Source organism: Cervus elaphus, chromosome 7 (genome assembly GCF_910594005.1).
Source record: "Cervus elaphus chromosome 7, mCerEla1.1, whole genome shotgun sequence".
In the NCBI taxonomy this organism is placed as follows: domain Eukaryota; kingdom Metazoa; phylum Chordata; class Mammalia; order Artiodactyla; family Cervidae; genus Cervus; species Cervus elaphus.
Window position 1 is genome coordinate 8,059,481 of NC_057821.1, and position 17,622 is coordinate 8,077,102.

Sequence of the window (17,622 nt, forward strand, 5' to 3'; positions counted from 1 at the left end):
GGAGACAAGGTGGAGCCAGCGTACATGCTAACCCCGCGCGCACGCACACATGCGCGCGCGCACACACACACACACACACACACACACACACACGCACTGCCCCTCTCCGTGCAGACAAAGGACTCCAGTGCTGAGCGTGTGGGCGATCCAGAGATCAGCAATCTGTGAGCCTGGGGTCTCTTTCATCTCTCCCAGTCACTAGAGCAGGTTTCACAGAAGAGCTAGAACTTTAGCCTTTAGGTGGGGGAAAACCTCAGCCAGTCTGGATAGTGAGCAGACAGGTAAAAATTTTTAAACTCACTTTCGTGAGAGGGTTTGAAGTGATCTACAACCCAGTGAAAACTGATGCTACAGCGAGCAAGCACTGCCAAGCGTCTGAAACAGGTCACCAAACCACGTAAAACACACATGCAGCAGGCTTTTAAACGCAAACATATATGCAACACAGATACAAAAAATTCAGAAGCTAGTAGCAGAACTGTGCTGGTACAAGCAGGGGCTAGCAGGGACCACCCACCAGAGCCCTGGTCCATACTCTCCACAGGACCTGGGAAAGACTTCTAGAAACCCCTGCGGACCAGACAGGCGGAATTTGAGAACCACTGGTCTCTGGCCTAAGTAACTCCCAACTATGATGTTCTAGAGGGCAATCCCCACACATTTAAAAGTAAATCACTTACATTTATTGTAAAATAAGATATATAGATACACTACGTACCAATATATTGCATAATTATAAAATATATAAAAAGAAAAAAATTTAAGTAGAAAATAAAAACAAAAGAAAAATATTCTTAAATATTTTATTAGCGATGCGAAAATCTCTTGGGCTCTCATTAGTGAAAGCAATGAGACTAAAAATACTATATTATGTAGTAAATACTCTGTTTTACATTTAGGAACAAAACTGATCCTAAATGATTCACTCTGATACTCGTTTACAAGTGAAAACGATACCTCACAAAGTCACATTGATCCAGGGACTTCTCTGGCAGTTCAGTGGTTAGGACCCAGCGCTTCCACTGCAGGGGGCTCAGGTTTGATCCTTGGTCAGGGAACTAAGATTCTACATGCCTCAGCCCAGCCAAAATATTTTCTTTTTAAGTTACACTGATCCAAGAACTGTGTCATCACCTGCACTTACTAAATCATCCATTAGTAATTTTTAAAAATTTCTTCTGATTATGGAAAGGTCTTTGCTAAAATTCAGATGATAAATTCCCATCACCCCCAACATCAAACACTTGTTCATTAAGACTCATCAGAAAGTGTATTTTTAACAAAGAGGTTTTTAAACACTCACTGAAAGTCAGCTAGTTTCCTGCTCCTTGTTAAGTACCACCTTTCCTTTGAAGATCCAAGTAATTATGGACAGGACATCACAGAAGAGGGTCAGCAAATCCGGGACACTTTTATTCTAGTGACAGCAAAATGTATACTTTTGCATGAAGTAGCTGGTATCCCTCTCTGGTGGTTTAAAAGATCTTCATCCTCATTCCTCATCTTGTTACAGAGTATTGCAAAGATTCTACTGCTTGAGAGACTTGCTTCATCACAGTAACCACACGAAGGTTACCTGGCTCGGAGCCACGCCCTGCGGGACATGAACCACCCGTGCAAAGATTCTACTGCTTGAGAGACTTGCTTCATCACAGTAACCACACGAAGGTTACCTGGCTCGGAGCCACGCCCTGCGGGACATGAACCACCCGTGCAACGCTGGCTGCTGCTCCGCACCAACAGCTGAGGCTGCAGACTCAGAAGAGCCCAAACAGCGCACTCAGCACCCCCACGGCAGCAGCTCAGGTCCTGTGCACCAGGGGAACTTGAGGGAGCCCCGGAGGATGTTCTGTATGAGAAAGACATGCAGCAAAACGCTACCACGTGAACCAGAAGCTCAGCTTCCACACTGGACACCCGGAGCATGTGTCAACGACAGCGCATCTTTGCAAAGCAGAGACAAACGGCGAGGACGTGCAAGAGGAGAGGCCGCGGCGATCTGAGGAGCTGCTGGTGCCCATCAGGTCCCCCCCTGACGTTTCAGAATGCAATACAAATATTCAGTCTCTCAATGTACATGACTGCTTTTTCACACAGTGACTAGGCTGTTAGCAGAGAAATGCTTACCAAGCTGTTTGGACCTGCCTCCTTAACAAGTGAACTGTTAGGTGTCCCAAGGGGAACCAGGAGACAGTCGCTGAGGCTCTCAGGGCTGTGGGAGGCGACTGTCCCACAGTGATGGGGATAGAGTTGGGGAAAAGCAGGCCTGGGACCAGAAGAGCCGGACTCCAGCTCCAGCTCTGCCTTCAATGCCCAAACGCCCTCCAAACTGCCTGTTGGCAAATCACACAGGAGGGAACAGGGTGCCCTTAGCTGCAAGGTCCTGCAAGGGAGCTTGTCCTAAAGGCTGGGCTCTCTCCCCAAGGCGGGACATGCCCACCCCGCCCTGGAGAAATCCACAGCTTTCTCAGTTAAGGTCACCTGCCCAAGCCAGGTAACGAAAGGAGAAACCAGGTTCCCATCGTCACCAGAGGCTGAAAGGACCGACACTGAGGTGTCAGACCGACACCTGTCTGACCAAAGCGGCAGGGTGAACCCACGCCCGGCCCTCCACGTCAGCACCCACAGGGACAGCGGGGAGTGTCCATCAGGCAGGTGGCCATTCAACGTCCTTTTCGTGCTTGCTGCAGCACTCGCTATTTGTGCCCCATTTACAATACCATCCTGTCTCTGAAAAGTATTGTGGTCACTAAATATTTGGTTAAATGCTCCAAAGCAACCACGTGGGAATCCTTTGGGAAACTGCAGAGTCCCTCCCAATGAGGACGTGCTAAGTGGCTTCAGTCGTGTCTGACTCTTTGTGACCCTACAGACTGCAGCTCCTCCATCCATGGGATTCTCCAGGCAAGAACACTGGAGTGGGTGGCCATGCCCTCCTCCAGGGGATCTTCCGACCCAGGGATCAAACATGAGTATCTAACGTCTCCTGCACTGGCAGGTGGGTTCTTTACCACTAGCGTCACCAGGGAAGCCCCCTCAGTGAGGAAAGCTGGTATCAAATGATGATCTGTTTAAGGTAGAGAATACTTGTGCCAACCAGAGGTGTCCTAGACAGTCAGCATCCCAGCGGCATCAGGCGCCTTTCTAGCATGGTCCAGGACACCAGAGGGGCCCAGTTGTCCCAGGGAGGAACCTGCTCTCCCTTTCTTTCTGCTTGGTGAAAACGGATACACAAACCCTAAGTCCAACAGGCAGAAACAGCAGAGTCTCTTACTAAGGTAACAAACAACGCCAGGAATGTGAAACTTCCCATTTCCCATTAGGTTTCACCATCTGAGCTAACACGAATCAAGTTGATTCACTTGTCTGCCCACAATTCTTGCTTCTTGGGTGATCAATCACCACAGGGTTCAAGCTCACAGTGGGATTAAGATTTTGGAAACAAACAGTATATAAGAGGCTATAATATTAAGTTTGATTAGGTCTAAACTAAAAAAACTGCCCTTATTGTTGACAGCAACTGCAGATACACAAGAAGTCCTGAACACTGACAAAAACCAGCACAGGTATGAACAGAAGAGGTGGCATAGAAAATACTGTAAACTATCCTAAAAGGATTATCAAGTAGCATTTTCCATGAAAACAGTGCAGTGAGGGGTGTGAGCAACACTCTGGTTATAAATAAGAACGTGCTTTCTCTCAAAGCATGAAACCTGTTTAAAAAGACACAAACGAGGGAATGGATGGAGCAGCCGCCTAGACAGTGGGAGAGTGGAGGAGGGGCTCAGAGAATTAGACTCCAGAGACCCTGAGGGCAGGAGGCGGGCAAGGTCAATATTTATGTGGCTAGTGCATTAATTAGAAATACATGAAGTCTGACACAGCAGGAGTGCAGGGCATGATTACTGACTGAAAGTAGCTCAGTCGTGTCCGACTCTTTGCGACCCCATGGACTCTACAGTCCATGGAATTTTCCAGGCCAGAAATCTGGAGAGGGTAGCCTTTCCCTTTTCCAGGGGATCTTCCCAACCCAGGGATCGAACCGGGGTCTCCTGCATCGCAAGCAGATTGTTTTCCAGCTGAGCTATCAGGGAAGCCCATCTTAGCACGTATTAAATCAGATGGTTGCTGGAACACTTTTCAAATATTAACAAAAATACAAAAAAAAAAGTTTCCACAAAAACATCATAATGACTGCTTTCGTCACCACAAAACACTGCTACTTCCTCCACAAAGGGTACCATGAACTTCGGGTGCTGGGACCTTCCTGTGTCTATCCTGTCCTGGAGCTAAAAGGGTGGAGCTCTTAATCAGCACATATGCTGGCTCAGGGTCCAAACATCCGCATGAACCGCAGAGAAACCCGGGCCTGCAGCAGAAACGGGGCAGCCAGCCGTCCCCCTCTCGCAAGGAGGGGACACGGCAGACTGCAGACACCGGGGAAGAAAACCTGTGCAGGAGAGACCCAGATGCACTGCAGTTCCCAAAGAGCGAGCTCCGGTTTCATCTCAGAACTTAGGCAGGACAGGTAAGCATCAGAGAAATCCTTTACGACCGCAGGACACGCTGGTCCACCAGCGCTGGCCGGCCATGGTGGGCTTTCAAGTGGTCAAGCATGAGCCACCGGCCTGCTTCAAGCCACTATTCGTCCTGAAGGGATGGACAGAAGACCTGCTAAGATAATTCCATCCATCAGTTCATCCGTGGGAATGTGCAAGAGAACAGATTCACCAGCATACAGTTCCCTCGAAGGAGCCTGCATCTCTTGCCACAGCCGTGCTCCCCGACCTCGGGAGCCAGCATGGGACCGGGCCGGGCCAGTCCCTGCCCGCCCTGCTCCTTCCCCTCCTGACACAGCCTCGCCACGCCTCGCCCCTCCCCATTCCAAGCCTGCTCTCCAGACCCACCACCCTCACTCCCTGTCCCCAGATCCACAGTGCACAACCTGTCAGACAGAGCTGATGTATAAGGCACATGCCGGACGTTTTCAATGGAATTACTAGGAGCGGTCATTCGTAACAGTATTTAATATCCACCTATATGACACATGCTACTTCGCTTCAATTAACTACTCTAGAATCCATCCATTTAGAGAAACACTCCAAACAAATTAGGTTCTTCACTAGTAACAAGTAGCAGCATCCTTTTTAATTATTAAAATTCAGGGGCAACTGGATGCAAAACACACAGAAGCTGGTTGTGATCTTTCCTGAGGGGGAAACTGAAGACTGGATGAACAGCGTTCTGAGTAGATGTGAAACCAGAGCCAAAACAGGGAAGGAGGTGGGGTTGATGCAAATGCCCATTCACCCTGATATATGCAAACTTCACATAAAAACTTAACTTACTTGCCAATATTTTCAGGCAGAGACTGCAGGGAGATGTCATTTACAGAAAGACATGTCAAATTCTGTAATTCAGGAAAGCTTTCTGGCAATCTAAAAAAAAAAAACAACAGAAAATGTTATAATTGATAAAGAGAAGTGCATATATGGTGTATACTGAACATAATGATTTTTTCTATTTGCTGACTGAAATAATCTCCTAGAATTATATTATATGTGGTATGTTTGTCTTGTCTTTCTAACTATAAGGAAAAAAAATAAGGACTTGGTTGACCTAGCAGTACAGGAACATGATAAATACTTGTTGACAGAGTGACCCAGAAATAAAGAGGGAAGACATACAAACTGTAAGAATAAAGAAGAAAAAGTGTCATGAGCCTACTGAGCACTCTATGAAAGAAAATGATAAATGCTTCCTGAAGTTGAAAGTGCCTACGAGTGAAAATACTTTATTAACAGAAAACAGACAGAAATTTTAGCCCACAAGATTATCATAAAACATAAGACAGCTGCTTGATTTTTTTCTGTACTTTATAAGACCCAGAGCAAAGCTACAGAGTACCTACAACTGATTAGCTGACAGCCAATTGCTACTTTCTTAGTATTTTTCTTTTGATTTGATCTAAGATGCCAATCATGTGGGATGATTATATGTTTCACAACGTTCTACACAAAAAAGAAATTCTGTATACTTCTCTTAGACTCTACTGAAAAAAGAATATTCAAAATAAAATTATTATTTAAATAAAGGAAATTTACTTTCACTATTTCTATGGTTACCAGTATCTGGGGCTTAAAAAACACCAACTGAAGGCAAAAAAATCTCATTGCATCTAAAATATGGAAGGTCCTTATACATAAATCTGATAAGATGGAGAAGAGAACACATAACATTTTTTTGCAGGGGGTAGTGAGGGCTTCTTGCCTTAGTGATAGCCTCTAGATTAGAGTCTTTCATTTCTTTCCTCTTTCTAGGTTCCTTTTTTAAAAAACAAATCCTATGCTGTATGACATTTAATATAGAGAATTCTATGAGAGTATTGATGACGGCTTTCATAATCGATGAAATACATTCTCAGGAATGGTTTTTACAAACTTGTAAACTCTTCCACTGTGGAAAATTCTTAAAGAGATGGGAATACCAGACCACCTTACCTGCCTCCTGAGAAATCTGCATGCAGGTCAAGAAGCAATAGTCAGAACCGGACATGGAATAATCGACTGGTTCAAAATTGGGAAGGGAGTATGTCAAGGCTGTATATTGTCACCCTGCTTATTTAACTTATATGTAGAGAACATCATGCGAAATGCCAAACTGGATGAATCACAAGCTGGAATCAATACTGCTGGGAGAAATATCAATAACCTCAGATATGCAGATGATACTACCCTTATGGCAGAAAGTGAAGAAGAACTAAAGAATTTCTTGATGAAAGTGAAAGAGAAGAGTGAAAAGCTGGTTTAAAACTCAACATTCAGAAAATGAAGATCATGGCATCTGGTTCCATCACTTCATGGGAAATAGATGGAGGAACAATGGAAACAGTGACAGACTATTTTCTTGGGCTCCAAAATCACTGCAGATGGTGACTGCAGCCATGAAATTAAAAGATGCTCACTCCTTGGAAGAAAAACTATGACAAACCTAGATGGTGTATGAAAAAGCAGAGACATTACTTGCCCACAAAGGTTCATTTAGTCAAAGCTATAGTTTTTCCAGTAGTCACGTATGGATGTGAGAGTTGGACCATAAAGAAAGCTGAAAGCCAAAGATTTGATGCTTTTGAACTGTGGTGTTGGCAAAGACCCTTGAGAGTCCCTTGGACAGCAAGGAGATCAAACGAGTCCATCCTAAAGGAAATCAGTCCTGAATATTCATTGGAAGGACTGATGCTAAAGCTGAAACTCCAATATTTTGGCCACCTGATGTGAAGAACTGACTCACTGGAAAAGACCCTGATGCTGGGAAAGATTAAAAGCAGGAGGAGAAGGGGACAAGAGAGGATGAGATGGTTGGATGGCATCACCGACTCAATGGACATGAGTTTGAGCAAGCTCTGCGAGTTGGTGATGGACAGGGAGGCCTGGTGTGCTGCAATCCATGGGGTCAGAAAGAGTCAGACACGACTGAGTGACTGAACAACAATAACCTCTTCCATGGTGTAACAGAGCTAAGTTTTTTTTTTTTTTAATCTATAGCTCAAAAGATGCAACTTACCTGTTCTGAATTTTTGCCAGAAACTATATATATACATATGATAATAATTTTAAAAGTAGCTTAAATGATCTTAAGTGTAAGGAAAATGTATTTTTAAGTGGCTGATATTTTTTTACTGGCTGTTAACATTAAGAGCCAAGCTAGGGATGTGATGTGCTAGGATGAGAAAGGCCAGACTTACGGTGGGGAGAGAGGAAAGCTAGTCTGAGCTGTCGCTCGGCGGCTACGTGATCCTAAATGGTCGTTCCATCTCTTGGAGCCTCAGCTGCTTCAGTAATAAAATCCATAGGCCAAGCTGAATAATTTTTATGGTCCCTTCAACTCACAGATTCTTAACTCATAATTCTTGAAAGAACACGCCTGCCAAATTAAAATGGCTTTCCTTCAAGAAACCTGCCAAATAGGAGGCCAGGCTGAAAACTCAATAAGACCTCATATGATGCAATGTGTTCTGATCCAGAGTTTTGAGATGACGGTAAAGTAACATGTCGGCAGACAATAGGGGGAAAAAAAAAGAAACAGAAAAGGGGATTAAGCAACTGAAGAGTTAACAGAAAACTTCAGGGAATATAGTGAGTATTTCTCAGCTGCCTTGAGCATAAGCAGCTCAGTTTGGTTCCGCAAACACTAGTTGAGGGCCCGCTCCTTTCCAGAGAGGACAGCTGGGCAGCAGACACCACCTGAGTGATGGAGGAACACAGTGCAGCCCAGGAGTCCGGGCGGAGGGATCACTCACATGCAGACTTCCAGTGCTATGAGAAAAGTGCGCAGAGAGCATCACAGAGCCTAGTGGGGGCCCGTGGGAGTCACCAGGAAAGGGTCCTGCAGAAACGTGATGCGTGGGCTGCATCTGACAGGTGAGTGAAGGGATTGGCACTGTCAAAGCAGAGGGGGAGGGAGATCAAGGACAGAGTCCTTTCTCACAGTGACACCAGGCCAGAGAAGGCAACTGTGGGCCGTGAAGGCCGCAAGGCAGGCCGAGGTCAGACAGAGGGTGGAGGAGGCTCGCAGCATGGCAAAAGCTCCCACCTGACCTCCCAGGGACAGGAGCTATGGAAACGCCTGAGGAAGAGGGCCAGCCACATGGACAAGGATGGTCAGGACAGAGGACAAGACATATGACGGGGGTGAGTCAGAAAGCGATTGGGCTGGAGCTTATTAGAGCACTATTTTCCACAAAAATAAACACTATTAGTAATATAAAACTGAAATGCAAAGGAGAAAAAACAGAATTATTTTTAAAGACATATTTACTTCTTAAAAATAAGCAGGTATTAGGAAAAACAAAGTGAAATAGGGCATTCCCCAGCACTCCATACTCAAGAAGACCCAGGCAATTTTGAGACAGATGACTCCCAAGTTTTAACTTAATCCCAGTTTTTCTAGACACTTTAAAAACAAACAGAAGGAATGGAAAGAAGAGTACCTTTCTTTCTTCTGAGGTTGCTTAGAGTCTGGAAAAATCTTAGAAATGGGCCCCCGTGGCCCAGAGACACCCCTGGGACAGACTCGAGAGAGCTGTCCCCGCACTGCTGTGTGGGCAGCAACTCGGTCACCCTGGCCTCACAGGCACCTGGAATCCACCCGCCGCTGAGCTCTCGACCGAGCCAGGAGGCACGGTCGGACCTTAGTAGGGAAAAGGGAAAAGGGACCTTAGTGCTACGGTCAGAAAAGCAAGCAGAAAGGTTACCTAGTCAGTGGGTTTCCGCTGAAGTCAGCGATCTGTAGTGCTTTACAGAATGAGATGCTCTCTGGAATTTCAGGAATATCTGCAGAAGGAAAGAAAATGTCCATCACTGACCACCGTTGTTAGCTGTTTTTATCATCCTCGACGTGGACCAGAAGTATCTGCACACTACTACCTCTGCTCAAATGTGGCGTGGATTCCCAAAGTACTTTTTCCATGTTTATATTTGCTTTCCTGATACACGATATGTTCTGAACAGAAGCATGTTCAAGCAAAACATTAGAAACAATCCCCTCCACCAAGTCCCATCACCTCATCAAAAGTCACTGTTGTCACTCCCATGGGGCTTTTCTCCCCCCATGTATTCATATGGTTTCATCAGTACAAAGTATTCTAAAGTACGCATTTTTTACATTCGTTTATTTTTAATTGAAGAACCACTGTTTTACAATATTTTGTTGGTTTCTGCCATACATCAACATGAATCAGCCATAGTATACACATGTCCCCTCCCTCTTGAACCTTCCCCCACCTCCCACCCCATCCCACCCGTCTAAGTTGTCACAAGGCACCAGTCTGAGCTCCCTAAGTCACACTGCACATTCCCACTAGCTGTCTATTTTACATGTGATAATGTAATGTTTCCAGGCTGCTCTCTCCATGAATCCCACCCTCTCTTTCTTTCACTGTGTCCACAATTCTGCTATGTCTGTCTCCCTGTTACTGCCCTACAAATGGGTTCATCGGTACCATCTTTCTAGATTCCATACATATGAATTAACACGCGACATTTGTTTTTCTAGGTTCTAGGTTCATCCGCCTCTTCAGAAGCGATTCAAATGCCCAACAATCCAGTACTGGGCATACACCCTGAGAAACATGATTGAAAAAGACACAGGCCTCTCAATGTTCATTGCAGCACTATTTACAACAGCCAGGATACAGAAGCACCTACATGTGCATAGACAGGCGAATGGATCAAGAAGCCGTGGTACATACAGACAGTGGAACGTTACTCAGCCATAAAGTATGCATTTTTAAATTACAGATTTTCTTCTGATTATAAGCACAATCTGGAAAATACAGAAAAGTCCAAAGGTGGGGGGGGGGGCGGGGAACCACCAGCATTCCCATCACAGTGATGATGTTTTGTCCCAGTGCAGTTTTTATTTGTCACACGCAGACACAGAAGCGACTTGGTTCATGCTTCACTTTACGTTATTTTACAAACTTTCCCCTGTCATTATTTTTCCGAACAGTTCTCCATTCTCAGTGGCAGAAAAGCCCACTGCCTACCTCTTCATGCTCCATGTAACCAATCCCAGTTGTCGGACATTTAGGTTGTTCCCAAGGTCCTGAGGTGACAATCAGATCTCTGCTTGTTCCTGGGTATTTCCTGAGGCTGGGCTCCCGCGGGGTAATTGCTGTGCCAAAGGCGCCAACAGCATTTGACAAACGCTGTTAAACTGCCGACGAGGGGGCGAGGCACACGCTTGTGCTTCCACTGCCAAGTCAACATCTGCCCCTCTTTTCTGCCTCTTACAGTTTAAAACCTGCCTGTGTTATTGTAAAACACTTTGGTAACATTTTGTTTTCCATTCCTCTGATTACTAATGAGGCTGAATATTTTTCCCCATGTTTACCTGCCACTAAATGCTGCAATTCTTGAAATGACCAAAATTGCTATTTTAAGTTCTTCTTGTTTAAACCCTGAGATAACAGCTTTCAGGGCTGGAAAAGGTTAGTTCATAGTATTTAATTTCAAGAATACATTATTTTGGACATACTAACATTAAGAAGTGATTCCCAGGTGGCTCAGTGGTAAAGAAGCTACCTGCCAATGCAGGAGACACAGGAGACGCAGGTTCAAGCCCTGGGTCGGAAAGATGCCCTGAGGAGGAAATGGCAACCCACTCCAGCATTCTTGCCAGGAAAATTCCATGAGCAGAGGAGCCTGGCAAGCTACAGTCTGTGAGGTCACAAAGGCAGACACGACTGAGCCCACAACATTAAGAAGGGCTGAAATAGGAAAGCTTCTCCCGGTCCCATGCTGTTTCTTCCAGCAGCTTGACAAAGGCAAGCAGTGCCTAACCATACCTGATATTTCTAAACTGGGGGTAAAGAGAGACGGAAGAAGTCAGGGCAAGACGGACGCCCTGCACTGAAGCTGCACAGTCATCAGAAGCTGCGTACAAGCTCTCAGTACAAATTTTAAAGCTGAAAATATTTAAATCTGTGCTAACATTTGCCTCACACAAGTCTCTGCCTCATTGTATAAGGTAGTAAAGAACACACATTTCAATTTAAAAAATGGGTCATATGAGGTAGTAAAGAACACACATTATTTATGGTCCTAGTTCATAAATATGATAGCAGTATACACACACACAGACACACACACACACATATATCACATATACAAACATATACAGATATATACACACATATATGAGCACATACATACACACATATATAAGACACACACAGACACACAGACACAGACACACACACACACACACACACACACATATATGGTTTGTCCACAGTTGAGTCTGGAATGGATTTTTAAAACATACAAACATTTGTAGACCCTGAGGCACATATACAGTGGCAAGACCTTTTATACATATTACCTTATGTAAAGTAAAGTGGAAGTTGCTCAGTTATGTCCTACTCTTTGCAACCCCATGGACTATAGCCCGCCAGGCTCCTCTTTCCATGGGATTCTCCAGGCAAGAATACTGGAGTGGGTTGCCATTTCCTTCTCCAGGGATTCTTCCAGACCCAGGGATCGAACCTGGTTCTTCTGCACTGCAGGTAGATTCTTTACCACCTGAGCCACCAGGGAAGCCCATGACCTCATGTAACTGCAACATAAATTACTCTAACTTCCATTGCCCAAAGTGGACACTAAGGCTCAGAGATGAAGAACCCCCCCCCCCCACCGGTCAACGTTAGCAGTCACTTTACTGAGGGCTGAGGTCATGGCACTGTTGGGCGTAAGAATGAACAAACTAGTGAATATAACAAAAAAGAGGCGGACTCAGGGATATAGAGGTCAAGCTAGAGGTCACCACAGGGGAGGGGTGATGGGGGAGGGGAGCAAGAGGTGCAAACTACTGGGTATAAGAAAGCTACAAGGATATGCTGTACACTATGGGGAGTATAGGCCATATTTCATAGTAACTGTAAATGGAGTATAAGCTTTAAAAACTGTGAATCACTGTATTGCATACCTATAAATTATATACTTCAATTTTTTAAAAAAAGGAACAGACCAAAAAAAAAAAAAGAAACTGAAGACAGAATGAAGGAAGGAACCGCCCTCCATTACAGGACCAGCATGGCCATTCAGGCAGCTGAGGCCACCCGGGTGAACGGGGCCGGGTGGTCCTGCACTGCCGACCGGACCTCCTCAGCCACCACGTCAGGTCCTCGGGAGCAGGATTTTTAAGGCTGAGAAAAGACAGGCTGCACCTGCCACCTCACAAGCCCTCGGGAAGAAGGTCAAGCTGACACCCACGTGTACGTCATATGGCAGCTTTCTGCTCAATCCGAGGAAAAGATCAAGGAAACAGAGAAAGAGTGAAGGCTTGTTAATTGGGTGGAAATCTTTAACACTTCAAAGAGCATCAGAAAAATCCCCGAAGCTCAGGATGGGTTTACCTAAGAACACATGAGTAGTGGCTGCAAGAAACTCTGGTCGGGGCTGGTCTGGAGTCAGGGACTCTGAAGGTAGAAGCAGCAACTGCCGGAGAGAACAGATGGACCGAGTCCAGACGGAGGTGGGTGAGGTCCGCCTCGCAGGAAGGCACGCCCTCCCTGGACAAACCTGCTCGTACGCAAAACCAGCAAATGGAACACAGGTCTCAACTCCAAAGACTGTTTCCTTCTACCTTACGTGTGTTCCTAACTTGAAAGAAAAGAAGGCACTTGCCTGTAAAAGTAAGAGCTATAGACAAGGAAAGCAAGAGAGTGGTTTGAAGCGTCCTGATTACTGGTTTGCTTTAAGTTACTAAAAATATCAGAACAGAAAGCTAAAGAAGGGGAACAGCAGCTCTTCCTTAAATACCCAGCTAAAATGCCCCACCCTCAAGGATACCTCCCCTTTGGCCCCAAGATTAGGTTGCATTCCCCTGCTCTCAGCTTCCTTGGGCTTCAGCTTCCCGAAATCTGTTACAGTTGTAATTAAATAGTTGTTTGGTGATCAATCTCCCTTACTAACTCTAAGCTCACTGGCAAGAAGGACCGTGTGGGCCTTGTCTGCGTCCCCAAAGCTGACATAGTACAGTCGGCTCCCAGGTTCCACACCTGGACACTCTACCAACTGTGGACCAAGATATTAAAGAAAATTCCAGAATGGTCCAAAAGCAAAACTATTTACTCATGTGACAACTATTTGCATAGTATTGACAACTGTTTACATTGTACTAGGTATTAGAAGTGATCTGGAGAATAAAGTATATGGGAGGGTACAAAAAAATAAATAAAGTGTATGGGAGGATACGCAAGATTCCGTGCAAACACCATGCCGTCTTATATAAGGGATTACTGCATCCCAGATGCTGACTGTATTAAGTTCAAGCAGCCCACAGTGCTGAATGTTGAAGGAGTAAATGAGAAACTCACGTTGCTAAGCCTCTGAAAAGACAGTTGCTCTCTCACCGGAGTCAGGAAACATCCCCTGGAGGGTGGGTATATATCTGTTTTACCAGTAAGAAAACTGTTTGGTCCTAGGTCTCTCATAAGAGATAGTATAAAGCTTGCAGGTTATTCCCAGCTGAAATCCCCTTTAACTGTCTTCCCAGTGTTTTACTCTGGATAAATGTTAGTTTTAAGACTAAACATATGAAAAAAATACAGATAAAAAACCACTTCTCAGTGAGGTCAAGGCTGACCACGAACCTCATTAAAAAACTGTAATTTCAATTCCTTCCCCAGCACCCTCTCTTCCTACCACTCACACTCAGTTTCCAAATCCTTCTGTTACTCTCTAATTATTTTCCCTACGCATCTTTTCCTATCCACTCACATTGCTATCAGCCCAGTTCAGGCTTCAATCCTCTAGAGGACTACACTATCCTTTTTTAATTTTTATTTTGCACTGGAGTCTAGTTAACAATGTTGTGTTCGTTCCAGGTGTCCAATAAAGTAGTTCAGCTTTACATGTACATGTACTATTCTTTTTTGCATATAGGTTATCGCAGAATATTGAGTCGAGTTCCCTGTGATACACAGGGATTATCTATTTTATATATTGCACCATCCTGCTTAATGGTCTCTCTCTGAATCCCATTAGTCCTCCATCAAATCCAAACAGTCACAAAAGCGATCTGCACATTTTCCACACTTACCAGGTCTGTGGCCTCTGACAAACTACTTAACCTACATGGGCCTTGATTCCCTCATCTGTAAAAAGGCTCATCAACAGATATTTTCAAATAATACCAGCATATCATACCTTAAGTGTTGCAGAAGTTCAGAGAAAGGATACAGTGAGACAAAGGACCAAGCTTTGAAATAAATAAATAAGAAAACGTGATCCTGAATGCTGAGCGGGGACAGGGTCAGCCCTGGGCACAGCTGCCTGAACTCAGGGCATCAGAGCGGGAGTGTCTACGGAGACGGCCAGACAGATCTCTCGACAGAAGACTCCCAAGACTAGGCTGAGTGTTTGCAGTTAACTTGCCAGACACGGAGTTTACTCTTCTCTAAAAAAGGCATAATCCCAGCTCCAGCATAGGGCTGTCAAAGGATAAAGGAGAGGCACGCAATCACACAGGACGCAATCTCCTGGACCTCTTGTTTTATACGGGACGGGGGTCACTGTTTTGCATTCAAGGCTGAGCATTTTTTTTAAATTGAAATGTAGTTAGATTTATAGTGTTAATTTCTGCTATACAGCAAAGAGATTCATATATATATACATATATATATATCTGATGTAGGTATGTACACACACACCCACCCACCCTTTTTCTTTTTTGGTCAAGCTGCCTGGCATACAGATCCTAGTTCCCTGACCAGGGAGTGAACCCTCAATCCCTGAAATGGAAGCCTGGACTCTTGACCACTGGACTGCCAGGGAAGTCCCCTATACATCCTTTTTTTAAGTCTTCTTTCCCGTGATGTTTTATCACAGGATATTGAATATACTTCCTTGTGCCCTACAGCAGGACCTGTTGCTGATTAGACACATAAACGTTTACACTGCTAACCCCAGCCTCCCGCTCCATCCTCCCCAGCCCCTCCCCTCAGCAGCCACAAGGCTGTTCTTCACGTCTGAGAGTCCGTCTCTGCTGCGTAGATGGGTTCATCCGTGTCACAGTTTGGATTTCGCATGTCAGTGACATCGCATGGTACTGTCTTTCCCTTCCTGACTTAGTATGATCATCTCTCAGCCCATTCTCGTTGCTGTGAATGAGGGCTGGAGAATTTGAAGAACAGCAGTGTGATGAACAGAGATGAGAGAATTGAGAGCTTCTGCTGCTGTTTTAACTGAGAAGCAACAGTGATTAAACCCTGAATGAATATTTATTAACACACAAATATGAGCAATAACTCATGAGGTTTTCATCTCATTAAAGAAGGTGCCCCCAAACTCCTAACTGCCAACATTCAGCTTATGTCAAGCTTCTCTACAGGTTAAGAAAAAGGTTAAAGAAAGGTATTAAAAAAAATTTAATCACATTTTTCATGAATTCAAACGGGCTTTATCTCATGTATGTCCAAGAATAAAAGCATAAAATTTGATATTTATAAGATATCTGAGAATGATAGTAAAATTAAGTAATCTCTTCCCTACAACTCTCTTAAGATAACCTTCAATCTGGACCCACTCTAAGCTTTCCTCATTTCTGAATCAGAACTGCTTTGAGTTTACTTAAAAAGTAAAAATACCAAATCTGTTGTTTACCAATATAACCATTACTACCACCTGTATACAGGAGACTGATAATCAGCCCTAAACTCCGCAGTGCCAAAAATCTTCCCCTTCACCACCGCCGAGTGGACAACCACCCTGGCACCATGAGCCCAAGGGCTTCTGAGAGAGAATACACTTCCTGCCGCAGATTCTGTCATTCAGAAAGTGACCCAGAAGGTCGGGGCTGCCCTTCCTGGCACGCCTTCGCTTTTCTCAGCAACCACTTTTAACACTTCAGAATGCGGTTCCACCTTCCGCAGCCCGCTAACTACAAGAGGAATACAGCGGCTTAGTCCACAGCCCTCGATAAGGGATCGGATGCCCAGAAGCCTGGAGGCAGACCAGCACCTCTCCTGAAAAGCTATCACCATCTCAGGGCCCACCGTGTGATGGACACAGGCTGGACTGTGTGACCTAGTGGTTACTTCAACGTTTGTACAGAACCTTCCAGGGCATTTCCTTTCATGGAGAACTGCGTGCGGACAGCCTGCCCAGTCTGTGACCACAGTCCCTGTGCCCAGAAGGCTAAGTTCTTTTTGAATAAATGGCATTTCTCACTGGTTCTATATAAAGAGCATCTCTTCTTCTGGGTTCAAGACCCATCCGGTGTCTGCAGTTACAGTCCTAGGCTCTCTCCACTGAGAGGACTGGGACATTTGAAGCAAAAAAGAAAGCCTTACATATGTGGTAGCTGTTCCCTGGTGGCTCAGCTGGTAAAGAATCTGCCTGCAATGCTGGAGACCCAGGTTTGATCCATGGGTCAGGCAGATCCCCTGGAGAAGAGAATGATTACCCACTCTAGTATTCTTGCCTGGCAGGCTACAGTCCATGGGGTCACAAAGAGCTGGACACAACTGAGCGACTAATACTTTCACACTTTTCTCTAAGAGTATCTAATTCATGTTAATTGCTTAAAAATTGGAAGGTACGCGTTTAAAGGAGGACTGAAAAGGTTAAAGAAAGCATATTATGATCTACATCACATAACTTGGTGAAATTGAAAGGAGTGACATTTTAAAACTCAGGACACCATCCGTGGAAGGCTGGCAAGTTGAAGATTTATTACTGGACATGGAGCAAGAGCCGTGTTAGTCGCCATCTGCACGGACAGCGTGGGCTCTGCTGTCCCCGTGGGCAGGCAGCGTCCAGCACAGACGGCTCCTCTCCCGGCCCCAGCCCCACGGCCAGGGACCCCTCACCTGAACGCCAGGGCAGCCCAGCCTCCTTCCCGCTGAGCCACGGGGAGGCAGGCTTACTGAGGGTCAGGCACTCTGCATAAACAAAGCAGTTTAAATCCTCACAACAGCTCCAGGGAAGTGACCCCCACCCCCGTTCCCTGTGGAAGGAACCTCATCAGCAAGACGGCAGGGAGGAGAACCCGAGCCAGCCCACCCCACTCTCCCCGGGGGCCTGCGCTCTGGACCATAAAGTCATCCCAACTCTGAAA

At 45.3% G+C, this 17,622-nt stretch overlaps 1 protein-coding gene across 1 annotated transcript in view; it reads right to left on the reverse strand.

The window, feature by feature from the left end:
- LRRC1 (leucine rich repeat containing 1) overlaps positions 1 to 17,622 on the reverse strand; it is a 129,237-nt gene that overhangs the window by 38,583 nt on the left and 73,032 nt on the right. The window contains exons 3-4 of the mRNA XM_043907080.1: positions 9,254 to 9,332; positions 5,349 to 5,438 (exon numbers count right to left, since the gene is read on the reverse strand). Of these exons, the coding sequence (XP_043763015.1) occupies positions 5,349 to 5,438; positions 9,254 to 9,332 (169 nt within the window). The remainder of the gene's footprint in view (positions 1 to 5,348; positions 5,439 to 9,253; positions 9,333 to 17,622) is intronic.